At 34.2% G+C, this 19,912-nt stretch overlaps 1 protein-coding gene across 1 annotated transcript in view; it reads left to right on the plus strand.

Annotated features, from left to right (window-relative positions):
- LOC133185199 (uncharacterized) overlaps positions 1 to 19,912 on the plus strand; it is a 58,074-nt gene that overhangs the window by 14,704 nt on the left and 23,458 nt on the right. Inside the window, exons 12-13 of the mRNA XM_061320291.1 lie at positions 15,461 to 15,533; positions 16,847 to 16,912. Coding sequence (XP_061176275.1) covers positions 15,461 to 15,533; positions 16,847 to 16,912 — 139 coding nt within the window. The remainder of the gene's footprint in view (positions 1 to 15,460; positions 15,534 to 16,846; positions 16,913 to 19,912) is intronic.

Below are 19,912 nucleotides of genomic sequence, written 5' to 3' on the forward strand. Positions count from 1 at the left end.
AAGTTTTACATAGGAATATATAGGAAAATTCTTTAAAAATCTTCTTCTCAAGAACAACAAAGCCACAATTAGTCATATTGATACGAAATCATCCTCAGGTAGTGTAGATTTAAGTTTGTTCAAATCATGACCCCCGGGGGTAGGGTGGGGCCACAATAGGGGATCAAAGTTTTACATAGGAATATATTGGAAAATTCTTTAAAAATCTTCTTCTCAAGAACAACAAAGCCACAATTAGTCATATTGATATGGAATCATCCTCAGGTAGTGTAGATTCAAGTTTGTCCAAATCATGATGCCCGGGGGTAGGGTGGGGCCACAATGCGGGATCAAAGTTTTACATAGGAATATATAGGAAAATTCTTTAAAAATCTTCTTCTCAAGAACAACAAAGCCACAATTAGTCATATTGATATGGAATCATCCTCAGGTAGTGTAGATTCAAGTTTGTTCAAATCATGACCCCCGGGGGTAGGTTGGGGCCACAATAGGGGATCAAAGTTTTACATAGGAATATATAGGAAAATTCTTTAAAAATCTCCTTCTCAAGAACAACAAAGCCACAATTAGTCATATTGATATGAAATCATCCTCAGGTAGTGTAGATTTAAGTTTGTTTAAATCATGACCCCTGGGGGTAGGGTGGGGCCACAATAGGGGATCAAAGTTTTACATAGGAATATATTGGAAAATTCTTTAAAAATTTTCTTCTCAAGAACAACAAAGCCACAATTAGTCATTTTGATATGGAATCATCCTCAGGTAATGTAGATTCAAGTTTGTTCAAATCATGACCCCCGGGGGTAGGGTGGAGCCACAATGGGGGATCAAAGTTTTACATAGGAATATATAGGAAAATTCTTTAAAAATTTTCTTCTCAAGAACAACAAAGCCACAATTAGTCATATTGATATGGAATCATCCTTAGGTAGTGTAGATTCAAATTTGTTGAAATCAAGATCCCCGGGGGTAGGGTGGGTCCACAATGGGGGATCAAAGTTTTACATAGGAATAAATAGGAAAAATCTTTTAAAATCTTTTCAAGAACAGGAAAGCCGTGATTAGTCATTTTGATATTGAAGCATCCCCAAGTATTGTAGATTCAAGTTTGTTCAAGGCATCCTCCAGTAGTAGTGGTGGGGCCATAATCGGGGATCAAAGTTTAACAAAAGAATATATATAAGAAATATCTTAAAAAATCTTCTTCTCAAGAACAACAAAGCCATAATTAGTCATATTGATATGGAAGCATCCTTAGGTAGTGTATATTCAAGTTTGTTCAAATCTTGCCCCCCCCCTCCCTTCCTACCCCCCAGGGTAGGATGGCAAACAATCTTAAAATTCCGTTTCAAGAACAGCAAAACCATGATTAGTTATATGAATATAGAAGCATCCTCAGAAAGTTTAGATTCAATTTCATTCAAAACATGGCAACTGGGGATAGGTTATACCTAGAACAGTTGATCAAAGCTTTAGGTATGAATATATAGAAGAAGAAATCTGCTGACAAAGAACAGCAGGGCCATATTGACTCAGGTGAGCGTTGTGGCCCATGGGCCTCTTGTTTAAACATGTCAGAAACTTTATTGTAACAATTTTTTAATTGTATTTAAAGTAGATTCAAAATTTTATTAATTTATTTTACATTTAACAAACCAGAAGACAAGCCCCCATGATCCGCAGGTGCAGTTTTAATTATTATGTGTAATGTTCAAAGGAAGGTAAACTAATCTGTATTGAGAATTTGAATTAGGTCTAATCAATCTAGAATGGAGAAAAAAATACTCATAGAATTTTAAAGACTGAATTTTGAAACTGTAAAACATTGAAATGAATTAGAATTGGATATGAATACCATGTAGGTATATATATTTGATTTTTGCAATTAATTACCTTTGTTTCAACTGATTAGTTTGCATTTGTCATCCCTATTGGGACTGACTGGTAAATAACTATTAATTGATGATGATTAATTTGTTAAACAGTTAACAATCATCATTCCTAATCATACTAATCATCATAATATATAATCATAATGATGATTAATTATGATGATTCCTAATCATAATAATTAGGTAACCATTTAGCAATTGCCATCCCTGTTTATATTGCCCCCCCCCCCCCCCCCACAAAGAAATACACTTAGTCCAGGCATGGGGCAGTGGTATTTGTCAGCCCCTGTTAATACTAATTATTTCTTGACTAGTCAGGATATGCCAGGTCTGCAGTTGGCATCTATGTTGGAACTTAACTTCTTTACTAGAGGCCCTGACTCAAGATTATAGATTGTTGGGTACTGTTGTCAAGATATGTGATACAGAGGGATATATTTCATATTTACCTGTAGTTTACTGCATACACACTCTGTAATATGATTGCATCAATGAATATTGATTGTCGTGTTGATCTGGGAAAATTTTACAAACAAACCTCCATGTTGATAGAATTACTAAATATGACATGTTCTGAATATCATGCCTGCCCTGTATTGGGGCAGATTGGTTTTAGTGATGAATAATTACTAAGATGTACTTTTAAATGAGAAATCTGATGACAACTTTTGACAGGTGGTTTTCCCTGGTTTCCCCCTAGGAGCCCCTATCTACAGTTACCATTAGATATTTATTACGGAGTTTATGAAAAAAAAGCTAGGTTTTCATCTTATCAGCGTTCAGGGTGAATCAAAACTAATTTGTTTAAAGCTGTTTTCATCTGAGCTTTAACATCTCTGTAATGAAGTTAATTCTACAACTTGTGTTTCTAGGGCTATATTTAGCTGATGTATCTTAACAAGCCACAGGTTGTACCTTGTGGGGGAATGAAGTTAATGAAAATTCAGATCTGTTAGAGATACTATGTACAACTGTCAGGCTCTGATGAGATGATAAATGGTGGACATCCACACCGTTGTCACAAATGTAATGTGCACTTTTACATGGATCTTCTGTTTACTAATTAAGGTGTGACATTGATACAGTCCCCTGTCAGGTCAGTCAGATGTGACCAGGTGTGACATTGATACAGTGCCCTGTCAGATCAGTCACCTGTGACCAGGTGTGACATTGACATGGTCCCCTGTCAGGTCAGTCAGATGTGACCAGGTATGACATTGATATGGTCCCCTGTCAGGTCAGTCAGATGTGACCAGGTGTGACATTGATATGGTCACCTGTCAAGTCAGTCACTTGTGACATTGATATGGTCACCTTTCAGATCAGTCACCTGTGACCAGGTGTGACATTGATTCAGTCCCCTGTCAGGTCAGTCAGATGTGACCAGGTGTGACATTGATATGGTCCCAATTAGGTCAATCAGATGTGACCAGGTGTGACATTGATAAGGTCAAATGTCAGGTCAATCACCTGTGACACTGACATAGTCCCCGTCAGATCAGTCACCTGTGACTAGTTAGAATAATCTAACTGTGTCTCAGGACAGGCCTCATCACAGTTAGAATGCCTCCCATAAACCTGTAATGTAGCAGAAAATTGCAGAATTGCTCCGATTGACAATACACGGAACACATTCTATCGTTAAACTGGGTCCATAGGACATTTATCATTTTAACGATGGAACATTCTATCTAACCTGTGACCTGATGTATCTTAATCTTAATAACTCGGCCACTATAATAGCTGATGATTTTTGATTTGTTTTGTAAAATATATATAACATAATGAAATTAATTTCTAACTTTGTGTGATCTTGAACATTCTGAATATGTTGTATTAATCAATGTGTAAACCTTTTTCCTATTTGCCCTGCTGTATTTCTGTCTGTCGGTAAAGGATAATATGTACAATTTTACAATATCGTAATTCGTACAATCTCTGTTTAATACAGATTAGTATAGTAGATTTAATGTCTCAGAGATAAATGGCACAGTCCTTCAGTAAATTGGAATAAACTGAACAGTATTTCCTTTGCTGGTTTTAATGCCAATGTGTGTGTGTGTGTGATTAATTGACTAGAGTTCTGCAGTGCTCCAAGTTGTGGCTAAAATGGTCACATTTACAACCAAAAAATTAATTTTGCGACTGGAAATTAAAACTTATTTGCATTTTCATGACCGAGAAAATTTGGGCCTGCTAGTGTCCATTTTTATGATCGAAAGCAAGATTTATTTTTTCAAAGATTCTCTGTCAAGAAGATGTTTGAAGACATTCCTAAATCTTTGAAAAGCGTCACAAAGACTGATATTATGTAATGTTATAACAGCATGCTGTATAGAATGGCTGCCAAATGTCGTAGACCTTTAAGAACCCGACCTTGTTAATGGAGCATTTGGTCAATATTGCTTGCATATCATCTTGCTTTGGCAATGGGGGGGGGGGGGGAGGGGGGGTTCAGTTGTTAGTAAGCTACAGCCTTCATTGAGTGTCTAGTAACAAGGTCCATCTGTATTTTAATCTTTACTCTGGATTCTGTGTCAAAAACAATAATCTTATTCCTTTGTCTTTCTGTCTGATAAATAAGAGAAAAGAATTTGTTACAGTAGATAAATTCAACATTCACCAGGGTTCAAAGTTGCGAGTAATTAACTCGCAAATGCGAGTTAAATTCAGATTCTGCAAGTTCAATTAAAAGGCGGTCGTCATTCCGTGACCAAAAATATCAAACCAGCTTTTTAATATTTTTACATTGTGTTCAAACCTCAGTCAAAAAAGTCAAGATGGCAGACTTCGAGAAACAAATTGGTCTGGTCGTGTTTGAATTTTCCATCCTATGGTCAAGAATGGGAAAGAAACACAAAGACAGTATATCAGTTAACTTCTTTGTCTGCATTATCCTCAGAATCGGACCTGGAATCTCACAGAATAATTCCAGGAAAATAATTATAAATTATTGTAGAATTTTCTTGGTTTTGGTACATTTGCCTATCTTATTATAATAAGATACATCGTATACTTATTCACTGAGAGTCCTTGTAACCTGAAGTCTTGCTTGCCCAAATATTATATTATTAAATCCTGATTTAATAAAATAGGTATGTTACGATATAAAATAATATTTAATATACTAGTAATCTTAATATTGAACAGCTTTACATCATACTAAAAATGGGAATAAAAGGAGATATATTCAGAGCAAATTTTTGTTCAAAAAACATTTGCAGTTTAAAAACCATACTGATTGTTAGTATTAATTAACAAATTAAGAGGATAATGGATGGTCCAAAGTTTTTGACTTTCTTAAATTACTAATTAAAGATAACCAGGGTTATCAACTTCTTTCATTATGAAACACTCTATAAAGGAAATGTTTCTTATTATGCAAAATTACACTTATCTGAAGGTGACCTACAGTTTTACACTTAGCAACCTAAAGAATGGCCAGTTAAATTTAAAGTAGGTAGTCATTTGGCTACCTTGTCTCAAAGTCTACTTTGAGCCCTAATTCATAAAAAATTCCTTCTTTTGTGAGAAAGAAGTAATAAATACTTATTACCAAGACACAACCTTAAGTTCTAGAGCATGTACTGCAATATTTTTTACTGAAGTGTAGAATTCTTCTAAATACATTTGAACTTCATTTTCTCGAACACCGATATCTCAGACACCAGGGATATGTCAAAGTAAGCTGGAAGTCACAACCATGCACCTTAATTTTCTTTATGTTTTTTATCCTCATTATCTCAAATCCTCAAACATCTTGAAGGTTAATTTTGATCCCAACACGTTTGATAGAAGAAGGTTTGTCTGTATTAAATTCGACACTTAATTGATAAATTATAAGTACACAAAATGTTTAATACTGGTCTGTAAGTTGTGGGGTCAGGTGTAGATCATCCCTATCTGAGTATAACTACAGTACCGATCTGTGGGGTGTACCGTACAAGTAATTAATTTCTGAATGTTATTATGAAGGATGGAGTGTATATATATATACACTAATGGAAAGTAAAATTTCTTGCACTTTTAAGCATCAAATGTTGCATCATTTTTATAGTTATGCATCATAAAGACCTTTTATTTAAACACTGTTTAATTAAGAACTGTCAAGATTTGTAATGTTTCTTCATTCATAATATTCTCAAGAGAAACATTTGTCATTTTCACAACATAAACTTTGCTGTGTGGCCTCAATACAAAGGACTTTAAATTAAGATATAAGTGAAAAAATAATGAAAGATCATTTCAAAATTTATAACAGCTGTCCATTCAGTGACTTATTTTTCAGGTGTTCATGAGTTTATATAGAACAAGAGTTTCCCAGATTATTTTAATTATGTCATTTTTTTTTAGCAATACAGATAGGCATTGTGGCCCATGGACATCTTGTCTATTGATACACTGTATGTACATATTGAAACAAGATTAATTGCAAAGCCTCAGCCACTTATAATTCTCCACTGTACGGTTTACTTAAATGACAGGAAGTCGTGAGGGGGGAACCTTTCTAGTAATCCTCAGTTAAAACCTATGCTGCATTAAAATGCAATAATGGACTAAATGACAGCATTTATATAAATTAATGTTTTTGATGGATTTGAAAAATCTGACATGAGATAAGAAGATGTACAGATTAAGGCTGTCTGTCCCTGTCTGAAAACCTGGTGTCAGTCAAAATGAAGATGCATCCCTCTATCTACATCTCCAATGGTTCGGTGCATTTGAATAAAAAAGGAAAACTACTAAAAGAGAGGATAAGGGGGGATCATCTTTCCTGTGATGGCCAACTTTAATAGGATATCTTAATATGTCTAAAGATAGGTGAATTTACAAACTAGGTATTATTTTAGTAATCTCATTTTTCCCTGTTCTTTTTTTTTAATTCTAGCCCTTCTTGAACTTTAAATGTCAGGGCTCCCAATATTTTTTTGTAGATCACTAAGCAAAGCAAGCCTTAATTCTTCGTAAGAATTACTATGAACCCTCTGAGCTCCTATAATGAAATGCCTAATTTTCTGAGTATTTGCCTATGTGTTAATCCTTTCCTGTGTAATATCTTAGTAGAGGGTTTGTTATTATGCTGCAACATGACTGATGTTCTCCATATCAGAAACAAACCATGTATGATCTAACCTAATACAAGGGTCTGCCGAGAGCTGTGGGGCCACCAGGTACAAACTGATCGCTACGATTATTTGGCAGTGACGTAAGAAGCTGTTGTTTTGCTATCTACAAGGCCAAATAAATATAATTTTGTGTTTTTCCTATGAACAAGCTATTATTTCAGGGGTAATTCCATAGTCTGTCCATAGGCTGAAGGATGCCAGTTTCTGGTACATATTAGTAAGACCTGCATCAGCAGGGTCTAACTCATGCACACATCAATCAGCCTCTTTGTATTTGATATGATTTTAATTTTGATCTTATGTCATCTATGTTCTTATACAACCATTTAAATGGTTATGGTAAGGCCTTATATCCCTTCTGTAGTCAGCTGAAGCTCACATGAATTTTTTTATTGGTCCAGGATTATATATGAAATTCTCTTAAAATATTTTTTTTAACAAAATAGCAAGGTCAAGATTATTACAAACCTCTATACAAACATCTCTTGCTACATTCACTACAAGGATAAAGAGCAGTGTTACTTGGGTGAGTATTGTAACCCATGGGCCTCTTGTTTAGAATGAAATGTGAAGATAACAACAGTGATCATTCTTAAAAGTCAGTATCTCACAATTGTAATGCTTCTTATTAGATACATGGACAAGGAATTGATCAGAAACAGATGAGGGGAATAGGTCTCTCCCTTTTATTGTGAGGAATATATTCATCAGTTATACCTTTAAAAATTGGTTCCTATATAAATCTATACTAAAAAAAGTGTAAGATTTACAGTATTTTACTGAGCGGTCATAAAATAATCGATTTTTGACCGCTTAGTGAGATATTGGACTGTCGATGAGATGTTGGACCGCTTATGTCACAATAGGGTGGGATCAGCTAAATCTTATTTGCATTCGTTTGTGTTTGACAGTGACGGAATTGACCAAGTTTTACTGAAGTGCGGGTAAAGGAAATTTACATCATGGAAGTGAGCACAAGATACATGTATGTCAAAAAAATAAATAAAAGATATAGCAAAACATTTATTGACTGTGTTCTCGGGCAAAATGTGTTTTGACCACACTGTTTGCCTTCGGCCTAACATCCTTAGGCCTAACATCCTTAGGCAAACAGTTTGGTTCTTGGGTCCGGCAAAATGCATGTTGCCCTCAAACCCAGTCTCTAAATGTACAATATTGATAGGCATTGAGTTCTCTCTCTTTAATTGTGAGGAATATATATATACATTTGTTGATGGGCATAGTTCCCTTCCATTAATTTTGAGGCAAATATAGATATATTGATAGACATAGTTCTTTCCCTTTAACTGTGTGGAATATTTACATAATGTTGATAGAAATTGTTCTCTCCCAGTGTAGATCCCTTTCACAAAATAATAATAATGAATCACCCATATATTTACAGAAATATATGGCATAAATTTTGATTTTTTTTCAATTCTTGCTTGAATGTTTAATCAATATATCCTTGATTGAAAACACACCCAAATAAATAGAGCAGTGTATTACATATTTGCAAAATAGGAATATCATTTTGGCATTTTTTTTTTAAACTTTGCAGTACAACTATATAAATGTACTGTTTAATTTAATGGTAATGCTTTTGTTTACAGAGCTTTTGAAATTCGAATAGTTTTAAAACGAAAATTGGGTTTTGTTTGTAGTTAGTATTTATTCAAGAGGTACTTGTCAGTTGAAAGGATCTACGTGAAAGTGTTATTTTATACAGATGGAAATATTACCGTAACAGATCTTGACGGATTACAAAGTAATTGTTCAATATTAATAACATTAAAATCAAGTGAATAGAGAAATTGCAGATGTAAATGGAATAAAGAGCAATTTAAAGCCTGAAGTTTTTGCTGTATTGAACACAGTTGTATATATTAGTGGTATATGATGATAAATCAGTAAGAACAGGTGCCCTGTGTACACTGTAGATGACACACTCAGAATTATCAATTACCAAAGGTGCCAGGATTCCATCACTGAGACACAGGTATAATCTGTCAATCAGGACAGAATCAATCTGTACAGGGCTCATCATGGAAACTTTACCTGTCTATACATCATAACAGAATCAATTAATTCATATCCTGTCACAGTCCATCATTGAAAGAACCTGCAGTGCCACTTTGTTCTGTCTTAAATCAGGAGTCGTATAGGCCTCTACAGTCATTACCCTAAGTCAGGTCTGGAAGCTATCAGGAAATGGAAACTTAGTCTATAAGGAAGAAAAAAACAAGTTATAAGATTGTGTTGTTTGTCAAAAGTCGGGGGGGGGGGGGGGGGGACTCCACTGTTCAGTTATTGGAATCCTCAGGAAACAGGGGTCATAGTGTAAAAGTCATTTGTTTTTGGGTTTTTTTAAACATTAAGGACCAATTATAATCTGGAGACCATGTACAGTAATTGTCTATAGAAAAAGATAAAAAAAAAAAAAGTGCAGCCATTTATAGAAGTGAGAGACTGAATCATGCCTGCAGGTTTTCTACTTTGCTGTCCTCCCTCGCACTATTATGTAATACAGTGTAGGTCCCCCTCGCACTGTTATGTAATACAGTGTAGGTCCCCCTTGCACTGTTATGTAATACAGTCTAGGTCCCCCTCGCACTGTTATGTAATACAGTGTAGGTCCCCCTCGCACTGTTATGTAATACAGTGTAGGTCCCCCTCGCACTGTTATGTAATACAGTGTAGGTCCCCCTCGCACTGTTATGTAATACAGTGTAGGTCCCCCTCGCACTGTTATGTAATACAGTGTAGGTCCCCCTCGCACTGTTATGTAATACAGTGTAGGTCCCCTCGCACTGTTATGTAATACAGTGTAGGTCCCCCTCGCACTGTTATGTAATACAGTGTAGGTCCCCCTCGCACTGTTATGTAATACAGTGTAGGTCCCTCTCGCACTGTTATGTAATACAGTGTAGGTCCCCTCGCACTGTTATGTAATACAGTGTAGGTCCCCCTCGCACTGTTATGTAATACAGTGTAGGTCCCCCTCGCACTGTTATGTAATACAGTGTAGGTCCCCTCGCACTGTTATGTAATACAGTGTAGGTCCCCTCGCACTGTTATGTAATACAGTGTAGGACCCCTCGCACTGTTATGTAATACAGTGTAGGTCCCCCTTGCACTGTTATGTAATACAGTGTAGGTCCCCCTCGCACTGTTATGTAATACAGTGTAGGTCCCCTCACACTATTATTATATAATAGGCCCATGTGTGTTTACTTTTATCCATATTTCTGACAACTTTGCAATCACAGACAGAATGACATCAGAGCATGTAGTTATGCACAAATTATGATAAACAAAGCTCTTGACATTCCACAATATGTTCATAAATATTCCAAACATAACAACTAACAGTCTCTGTTTGATTTTGTAATAGGTACATCCAGTAAATGTATACTGTTTTCATACAATGCATACAATGTTAATTTGAAGTGCATAAAATACATGTGTACAAGTCAAAATAAAAAAAAAATGCATCTCTTTACAACTTTGTCATTGAACTTATTAGTAAAGTACTAAACACTTTAAAATCTTGAAATTCCTCCTAATATATGAAGGAGGCATGGCTATAAGTGTTTATAAGATGACGTACCAAGAGATATTTTCCGTGTGCTTTAGCCAGAGACTGTTTTGAGGGGTATTTGACTCAGGCAGATTTCCCGTTCTCCGATATAAAGCTCCAGTGTTTCGGCACGATAAGTGACAGAGGAGTCGTTAACTTATATGTATTAGATGGGCTTTTAAAGGGTACTTGAGTTTTGTAATGTGGAATGTGGTCACAGTAGGGATGAAACCTCTTCTTCCATTGTTAACTTCCTTGTAAGCAGCAGCAAATGTCACGGTCTCATGGAAACGTTTTCCAAATTTTTTTTTTTTAAATCAAAAAATTAACACACTGCATTCGAAATTTGACATTTTCTATTTATCTGTCAAAAAAACCTCCCCTGAAAATGATTTCTTTTCTTTCTTTGAGTGTTTACGTCAAGTAGAAACTGAATAGATGCCCTCCAAGATAAATGATTATGGATCACATCTCAAGGTCACAGACATAAAAAGGACATATGTCTGCATGACCTTGAATTCGTCACTCAGAGCAGTTAATGCCTCACTTCTGATAAGCATCTCAATGGCACTCAGAAGTTTTTGTTTTCTGAAGGGGGACCTATAATAATGTTTCAGTTTCAATTGTTGAATTATAAAGAATGGCTTCTTTGTCAGGCTATAGAACCTCTTGTTAAGTAGTGAAATCTGTACAAGTGGTTTGCTGGAGGACATTGTTGGTTCATCATCTATGCCTAGGAACTATCTACTGTATCTTCTTTTGTTTCATTTTTATCAGTTTGTCAATGTCTTTAGCCCTTTATAGTACAAACTTTAAAACTACAAAATTTGAGTTATTTCACTTTTTTTTTAAACACTAGATAAGGTAAGTGTAAAATTTGTCAAGGTCAGACTTGGAGGTTAAAGGTCAAATAGGAATGATACCTACAAAGGAATTAGCTCGTACTCCTGTAATGAAGATATGGGGCATGAGTGTATACTAGAATTATATTGTCTGTCTGTCTGTCTGTCCATCTCTTTTACAAATGTTAGCTCAGCATTTTACCAAGGTCAATCGCCAGTGTAAGAGGTACTTGTACATTGGTGTATCTATGATACAGTCATCAGCTACTGAATCTGGCCTATGTTCTTCATTTTATGCTTGAGAAATTAGTATAGAACAACACTTAGTGCTGCTTCATTGGATGCTGTATCTGACCTACAATTTAAACTTAAGTATCTGAAAAGAAGCAGAATCATTTAGTTTATAATCAGCTGATCACAAGTGGCAATATTAAGTAAAAATAATTTGTACCTAAAGATGTTGTCAAAGCAATATTTGAAATGTGTCATGTTTTGAATGTGTTTCCAAAAGGAGTATCAGTACCTATTGCTAGTAGTTAGGTGTATGAAGCATATCTTCCAATAACATGCCTCTAACCGCCAAACCATTAAAGTAATCCTGACAAACCTCAATGCAGAGACTCTTTTTCATACACACACGGTTTGTATTCTATTTTCTAGATCCAACCTGCCCCTGCTGTCCTTTCTCTAAATTCACCTCCTGCCCCTCCAGTGGTGACAGCTCTTATCTACTGGTGACCCTGGGGCAAATATTGGAGTATAATGTCACTACAACCAGCATTGATATTTATACAACTAAACAGCATTGATTTTATACAACTAAACAGCCTTGATATTTATACAACTAAACAACCTTGATATTTATACAACTAAACAGCATTGATATTTATACAACTAAACAACATTGATATTTATACAACTAAACAGCATTGATATTTATACAACTAAACAGCATTGATATTTATACAACTAAACAACATTGATATTATACAACTAAACAACATTGATATTTATACAACTAGACAGCATTGATATTTATTCAACTAAACAACATTGATATTTATATGTCTACCTAAGCAGTACACCAGACGTTTATGCACATAATTACGTAACATTTTAGCAGCAGAGCTAGATTCTCCTGTTATATTTTAAGGTTCTTTAGTCCTTTTATCTGATCAACTTTTGTCATTCTGCGGAAATGACTCATAGAAGTTTGTTGAGCAACTTATTGAATTTCGTGTACGGTTAAGATTCCCAATTGCAGATAAGACAGACTCATCTATGAAATGGGGTGTTGACCCAACAACCTTAAATTTAAAGAGTTTGAAACTTCAATTCAGTATAAGTATTGATTTATTTAGATCTGTATCTGAAATCTGTTCAATTTGCACAATTGAAATTAAGAGTGAATCAATATGTGCTGTCTTCCTAATCCATTTCTCTTTATTAAGAAAATTTGAAATCAACTTTTTGTTAACATTATGATGCTAATTAAAGCATAGGGATAAAGCTTTCCTGTACCAGGTTAAGAGTATAGAGAAGTTCATCATAGAGAAATGTATAACCTTTAAAGGAAGTAATAGCTCTCTCTCTCTCTCTCTCTCTCCTTTTACACCCCTCTAAGTCTTGTCAAACATTTAGAGACCTGAGCAATGTGTTGATGGATGAAGACAAAGTCATATTAGCTTCTACATCCAGTCTTGTGAACCTTATGACTGAATTTCACTTAATGAGTAAAATTTGAAGTTAACTTATGGTAAGAAAATATTGTGACTGGATTTAAAAAAAGGGCGAGGAATATAATGTAATGCTTTTGTTTGTTTGTTTGTTTACACATATACTGGTTTTTCCTCTCTTTGTAGGTAACAAGTGTGTAGTACTAATTGTATTGTAAAAATTATGTATGATGAATGAAATTCTCACAAGGACTGCATGAGAATGCAAAATATGACAACTGATGTGAAACAGTCTCACTGAAAACAAAATACCCCTAATGAGGAGGGGGATAATTCTGCTACAGAATACTGCTAAAAGGGGGGGGGGGGAATTCTGCACAGATTGCAAAAAAAAATTAAATATTCAGAATATTCAGTCTACAGGAGACTGCTTTGAGAGTGAAAAAAAATTCTTGATATTCTGTTTTAAATGTAATGGTACTGATGTCCCATTAGAACCACAGAACCTCTATATGTCTATATCCTACAAACCACAGACACCTTTATACGTCTATATCCTACAAACCACAGACACCTCTATACGTCTATATCCCACAAACCACAGACACCTCTATACGTCTATATCCTACAAACCACAGACACCTTTATACGTCTATATCCTACAAACCACAGACACCTCTATACGTCTATATCCTACAAACCACAGACACCTTTCTACGTCTATATCCAGGTGTGATTAAAATAGTTTGTTAAAACTTTGACAGTGGGTTATGTTAGACAGATGCAGTAGAATGAATTGTTTTCAAACTTTAGAACAAACTCCAGTATTGTAATCACTGTCACTATACAGATCATAGAAAAAGTGAATCAAGTTTAAGTCTGATTTACCGAAAATAAAGTAAACTTGGATGTCAGAACTGTGCAATGATTTATCAAAACTCAGATTTCCCAAACTTTAGAGCCCCACCTAGTGAGTGAAATAAATGTGAAAACCGTGTATTATGTAATATGTTACATTTGTTTACATTTTTAAATCATCATTTGGTAAATTCGTACTTTATCTCGATTTTTGTGGCTGTTTAATGTCAGTTAAGCTAACATTGAGTGGGAGGGTACTGGTTATTTTACACTACATTGTGTTCCAGACCTATAGCAGGGCTCTATATTGACGTGCATATTAAGATAATACATCGTGTCACCAGAACTGAAGAAATTTGTTAGTACATACATGTAGAGCTATTTAGAAATTAGTGAATTAGTAATACATAATAAATGAATCAGATTGAAAAAAAAAAAATTAAATTTTATAAATATTCTGAATGCGAGATATGACTTTTAATCTTATAGTTATTAGAATTCCTTTGTATTGGACACAGATGATTCCATCATGTCTCCTTAGGTCTCTAAGTCGAATCTGTAGAACAGTCAATTTAGTGAAAGCTCAGCTGAAATGCCAGTTATATTGACAAAAAAAATGTCATGTATAATTTATATGGAGCACTTGGGAAACTGAATTAATTTTCACCTGGAATACATAATTGCCACAATATACAAAGAATTAATGACAGGAAATTGTGTGTATGTATACTTTTATGATAACTAAATTTATTTAATTTGACTGCATGTTTTCAAGAAAATACACTGTCTTTATATAAATATGAATTGAAAATGATTTTTTTGTTGTTGTTAATTTATTTCCTAAATAGAAGGGAGACAGTGGAAAAAATTAATGAAAGTCAAAAATTATTCCATTTCCATTTCATTAATAATTCATAGAGTGAGAAGGTTTTTTTTTATATGGTTTACTTAAAATTCAGTTTGCTAATGCATTACAATACCGAAAGGCCATTAGAGCAAAATAACCGTGCATTTCAGGTAGACGAGGTGTGTTTAAACACAATGGCCATGTTCACCATACTTCAGCATAAAAACAAATCAGCACAACTCCATTTGCATAATGCAGTTATTACCAAACCCAAGATTCATTCACAAAAACTTTCAATTTGTGTAATAAAAACCTTGGACATTTAAACTGGATGACTGACTTCGATGCCTTTTTTATTGCAGTATTTTCGATGGAGTGAAATTAGTTATTATACGTAGTGTGTTCATTGATAATTTATCGCCCCACAGAAAACAATCACTCAGGCACATTCAGTAGTTTATGTTCTCCCCACCATTCACAATGTCTCCCCTCAGCCAAGACAGGGGTATAGTTCTCAGGCTCTGGCACAGTTTTACGATGGAATCTCTCCATTTTTATGCCCAGGCTTGGATTTTTATGACAATTCTGTTACTTTTCCGTGATTGATTCATGCATCTTTTCACTCTCTCTGTCTTTCAGGTCCACAATGTGAACTTTGCATTTGAGTTGATGCAGGACTCGGGACTGGCCAAACCCAAAGCCAGACCAGAAGGTACAGCCCTCAAGTTCTCCACCAACTTCTGAAGTCTTAGTCTACATAAACTTAATTTCTTTTCTTTTTTTTTTTTGTTTGTGTGTGTGTATGTGTGTGTGTGTGTGGGGGGGGGGGGGGAGGGAGGTATATCTACATAGACTTAATTTTTAGATTCCCATCCCACCAAATTAGCCAAAAACATAAGAGATGGATGAATGTTATTTTAGTCTTTAAATGTCTATCACACAATCATTTCATACCATTTTTTAGGCCTTTCCTTTTATACTAAATTTGACTATGGAATGTACCATCTACCCGATCAACACATAGGGCTCATGGTGGTTGTGACTGGTCAACAGGGGATGCTTACTCCTCCTAGGCACCTGATCCCACCTCTGGAATTTCCAGGGGTATATGTTTTATTCCCCTGTTCACAGAATTGTATTGTTAAAAGTTTATAGGTTTTTTTTGTTTTTTTTCTTTTTAGATCTATCCCTGTTAGTTATCTTTGCCTTTTTCATTCATACAAGTTGCTCAAACTGTTTACATTGTTAATGCTAAAAATGAGAACCATTTAAGAATATAAGTACATTATTTCTTACTTTTTTAATACCAAGTCCATTTTTTTAACCTATATTTAAAACAGTATCTGATATTTGTTTTATTGGACAAATTGATTGAAATTTAAAAAAAAAAAAAAGATTTTTTTTTTCATTGAGACTTTTCAGTGTCATCATAATTATAAATTAAAAAATGTCCACACAAAGTGTAGATGTTTTAAAAATATAATTAAATTAATGATGTTTTGTGGAGTAAATGAACCTCATCAGACAGACAATAGATCAGACAGGACATCATTTTGTTGAAGACGATTATTACATTAAGAGATATGATTGCCTTCTGTAATATTTAACTTGAAAAAGTGATTTTCCAAACAATAAATGTTTATCTTAAAAAGATAAAAGAAAAATTGATAAATCATAAAATGTGTTCCGAAATAAAAGTTCAACAAATCTATTTTGATCATTTGTTTCATTATGTTTAAAATTTAATAAATTCAATGTACGGAGTGATGAAGCGTTACGTGGGTGGTGAAGGGATTGAGTATCAGGTACTGGTGATTTTACTCCGCAAAATTGATCTTATCTAAATAATGTTAAAGAAAATAAAACTACAAGTTTTGTGATTTGATCAATCATTAGATATTGTGCTGAAATGAATCCTCTTTTCCCTCAGAATCTATTTAATTTTATGAGAATTACAGTGCTGTTTTAGATAATAACTGTGTACTGCAAGATGTTTAAAATTAATTTTTAAATTTTTTGTTGCAGATGTTGTTAACCAGGATTTGAAGTCCACACTTAGAGTCTTGTACAACATATTTACCAAGTACAAGGGTCAAGGTCTGTAACCATGGAAACAGTAACCAAGGACAATCAGGATGCTAAAAATACTCAATAAAACATACGCAGCAATCAGGAATGCCATGTTCCAGAAGTAAACGATTCAATCCTGGAATTTCGTTTTTGACCGTTTTACTGAAAACAGATTTTTTTAATGTAAATTAGGTGATTGAGATATTTGAACATGTTGAATTTTGAATGATTCTGAAGTTTATAAAACTTGATTGTACCCCTTGCAAGTTTCCAGAAGAAAACAGCTGGATAATATAGATTAAGGGTTATTTATAGCTATTTATATTTTAGTGAAACAAGATGAAACCAGATAGGCATTATACCAAAAAATTTAGTTATGAAATGCATTGATTGGAATAAATTTCTTATTGCCTGGGACACAGATGCTGTAATGGACTATAGGTATATTATAGGCTATGACATTTATATGTAAATATCAGGAGCCAAAGCTCTCTCCCTGACATATGAATGAAAATTGGCATTTTTCTAAAATTTTACTCAAATAATTATAAAATAATCCACTGTATTTTATTTAATCATACGTAGTACATTACACATTACAATTGACAAGATTGGGTTCTGAAGTTTTCTACCAACAAAAAAATAAGGTACCTACTTAAAGCAAATAGAACAATATGAGATTTTGACATCTAGAAGATTAGGACATCATGGTTAATGGATTAATATATTTGTACAAACATATAACTGGGTCAGTTGTGTGTTTGAGTTATGATAGATTGACATGCTTAATCCAGGTCAAGTTGGTGCTTCACCCTCGGTAAAATAACTTATCTCCATGTTCCAAAAAAGTCAAATGAATCACTGTTAAGGAGACTTTGTACACTTTGTTACATAATGCTTACAATCTGTCCACACTCCCCACCCCACCCCCTCCCTGAAAAAAAAAAACTTGTACATGGAACCTTTTTTTGGCCCTAGTACAATGTCTTTTACATATGATGTCTACAATTGAAATTCCAACCCTTTTTTCCCAAAGTTTGGAATACCTTGCATGCTGTGTGTTGTATAATTGTTTGTACAGTCTTTATTCCCCTAACATCCACACCTATTCTACCAATGTCACTAAAATAAAACAGAAACTCTGTTTAACCAGTGTTCATTTTAAAGAGAACACACTAGTGCAACCCCTAAACCCCCCCCCCCTACCCCCATCCCATCCTAAAATTTGTTGTTGTTTTTTTTTACTTGCATAAAAATATTTATGATTTTAAATTGTAATGCATATTTATCTATTTTTATCTTATAACTTTTGTAGCATTACAACCATAAAAAAAAATTAATATAATATCCTTTTTTTGTTTGTCAATAAGTTTTGATCAAGCATGTTCCATCTGAGTGGAAATCTTAGATCCACCACAGCTTTCATCATATCTACTGGATCCCCTTATCCGCTTTGATCTGCACTAGAGTTTGTTTTAGATCTTCATATGTTAGTGTGTATTATATTACCCTGTGTGTTTGTTCTTTTGTGTTTTGTATATTTTTTAATAACAAAAAAATAAAAGCCAAATTCACTGTTGCTGCAGTCACAGACAAAATGTGCTGAGAAACTGAAAATGCATATAAACAAAGGAAGCTTTGTTAATTTCTGAGGAATCGTAGCAATTACAGCGGACATTTATACGACAGAGTTACCACATTTTGTTATACCTGTCAGCAATTGTTTACCATATTGTTGTGTTAATGTTACCAGAGTTAGGTCTGTTTACACATAATGCTACAGTTTGGTGCCTCGGAGTGCATTGCCGTAATTAAGTTAGTTTTACTTTAATCATTTTATCAAGTGCGTTTTCTAATCCAGTCTAAATGCTGCTGATTTTTAAACGTGGTTGTAAGTTTAGTTCTTGTTTTAAGTTAATTTCTATTTTCAATTACTGCAATTGCTGAAAAATAGCTGTTATGGCTCCTAGCTGAAATGAATCACACAGTTATTGTAAACGACATGGCATTACAGACGTGGCAGACATCCCTTTAAAATGGCTGCGTGATGTTGAGATTATCGTCAGTGATTGACTGGTCTTTCCTTATACCAGTATTTTACCATATTTTTTGGTACATCAGTTCCCTGGGTAGATGTGTGGAATGCTAGAAGCAAAATTACATCAAGTGCGCACATAAATTTTCTGCCACCTTAAGTAAGTTGTGCTGTAACTTAAAGCACATGGAATCATCCCAAGTGTTGGAAACACCAATGTTCATGCATTGAGTATCAATGTTAGACCAGTATATTGTCTGCAGAATGCAATAAGGGTGTAAACTATAGGATATTGTTCCTTATTCTTTAGAAGAAAAAAGAATTCTGATTTTTATTGGTGTCAAAACATTGCTTCCATTTTTCTGTGATTTTTTTTTAACCATGATAAGATGTTCCAAAAAATGAAATCCAGGGAGGAATTTTTGGGTCAATATTTGCTCTCTGAGCTAATTAAGTATTCTTTACATGTGCTTTGATTTGATATGTGTCAAACATTTACTTTGTTTTTTGTATTATTAATGGTGCTACTGTAACCTAATTTAAATAGTCTTTCAAAGCCAAGTGTAGATCATGTATATTAATAAAAGCAAATAATAAGCTAACTTCTGTCTCTAGAGTTATATATTTATCAGTTTTTTGAAAAGTGTTTCCTATTTTTATCATGTTTTGCATGTTAAGTGTAGAAGTTTAAGGCTGCTTACCCATCATGTAGGTAGTGTTCTGCATGTTAAGTGTAGAAGTTTAAGGCTGCTTACCCATCATGTAGGTAATATTTTTTAATGTTCTTGGTTACATCAATAATGTTTGAATTCATAATTATACTGCTGAACTGTAGGTTTGAGCAAGGCCTGGGTTGTCTGCTCATGATAAAAAAAAGTCTATTTATGGATGATTTTGCAACATGATCAATAGTTTTATTTGTCTAGCTATTGCTAAAATTTGACTATTTCTATATACAGAAATAAATTATCAACATAGGATTTGAT

The sequence above is a fragment of the Saccostrea echinata genome, unplaced genomic scaffold (genome assembly GCF_033153115.1).
Source record: "Saccostrea echinata isolate AGI-Se365-2 ecotype Australia unplaced genomic scaffold, CSIRO_AGI_Sech_v1 ptg000012l, whole genome shotgun sequence".
NCBI classification, from domain to species: Eukaryota; Metazoa; Mollusca; class Bivalvia; order Ostreida; family Ostreidae; genus Saccostrea; species Saccostrea echinata.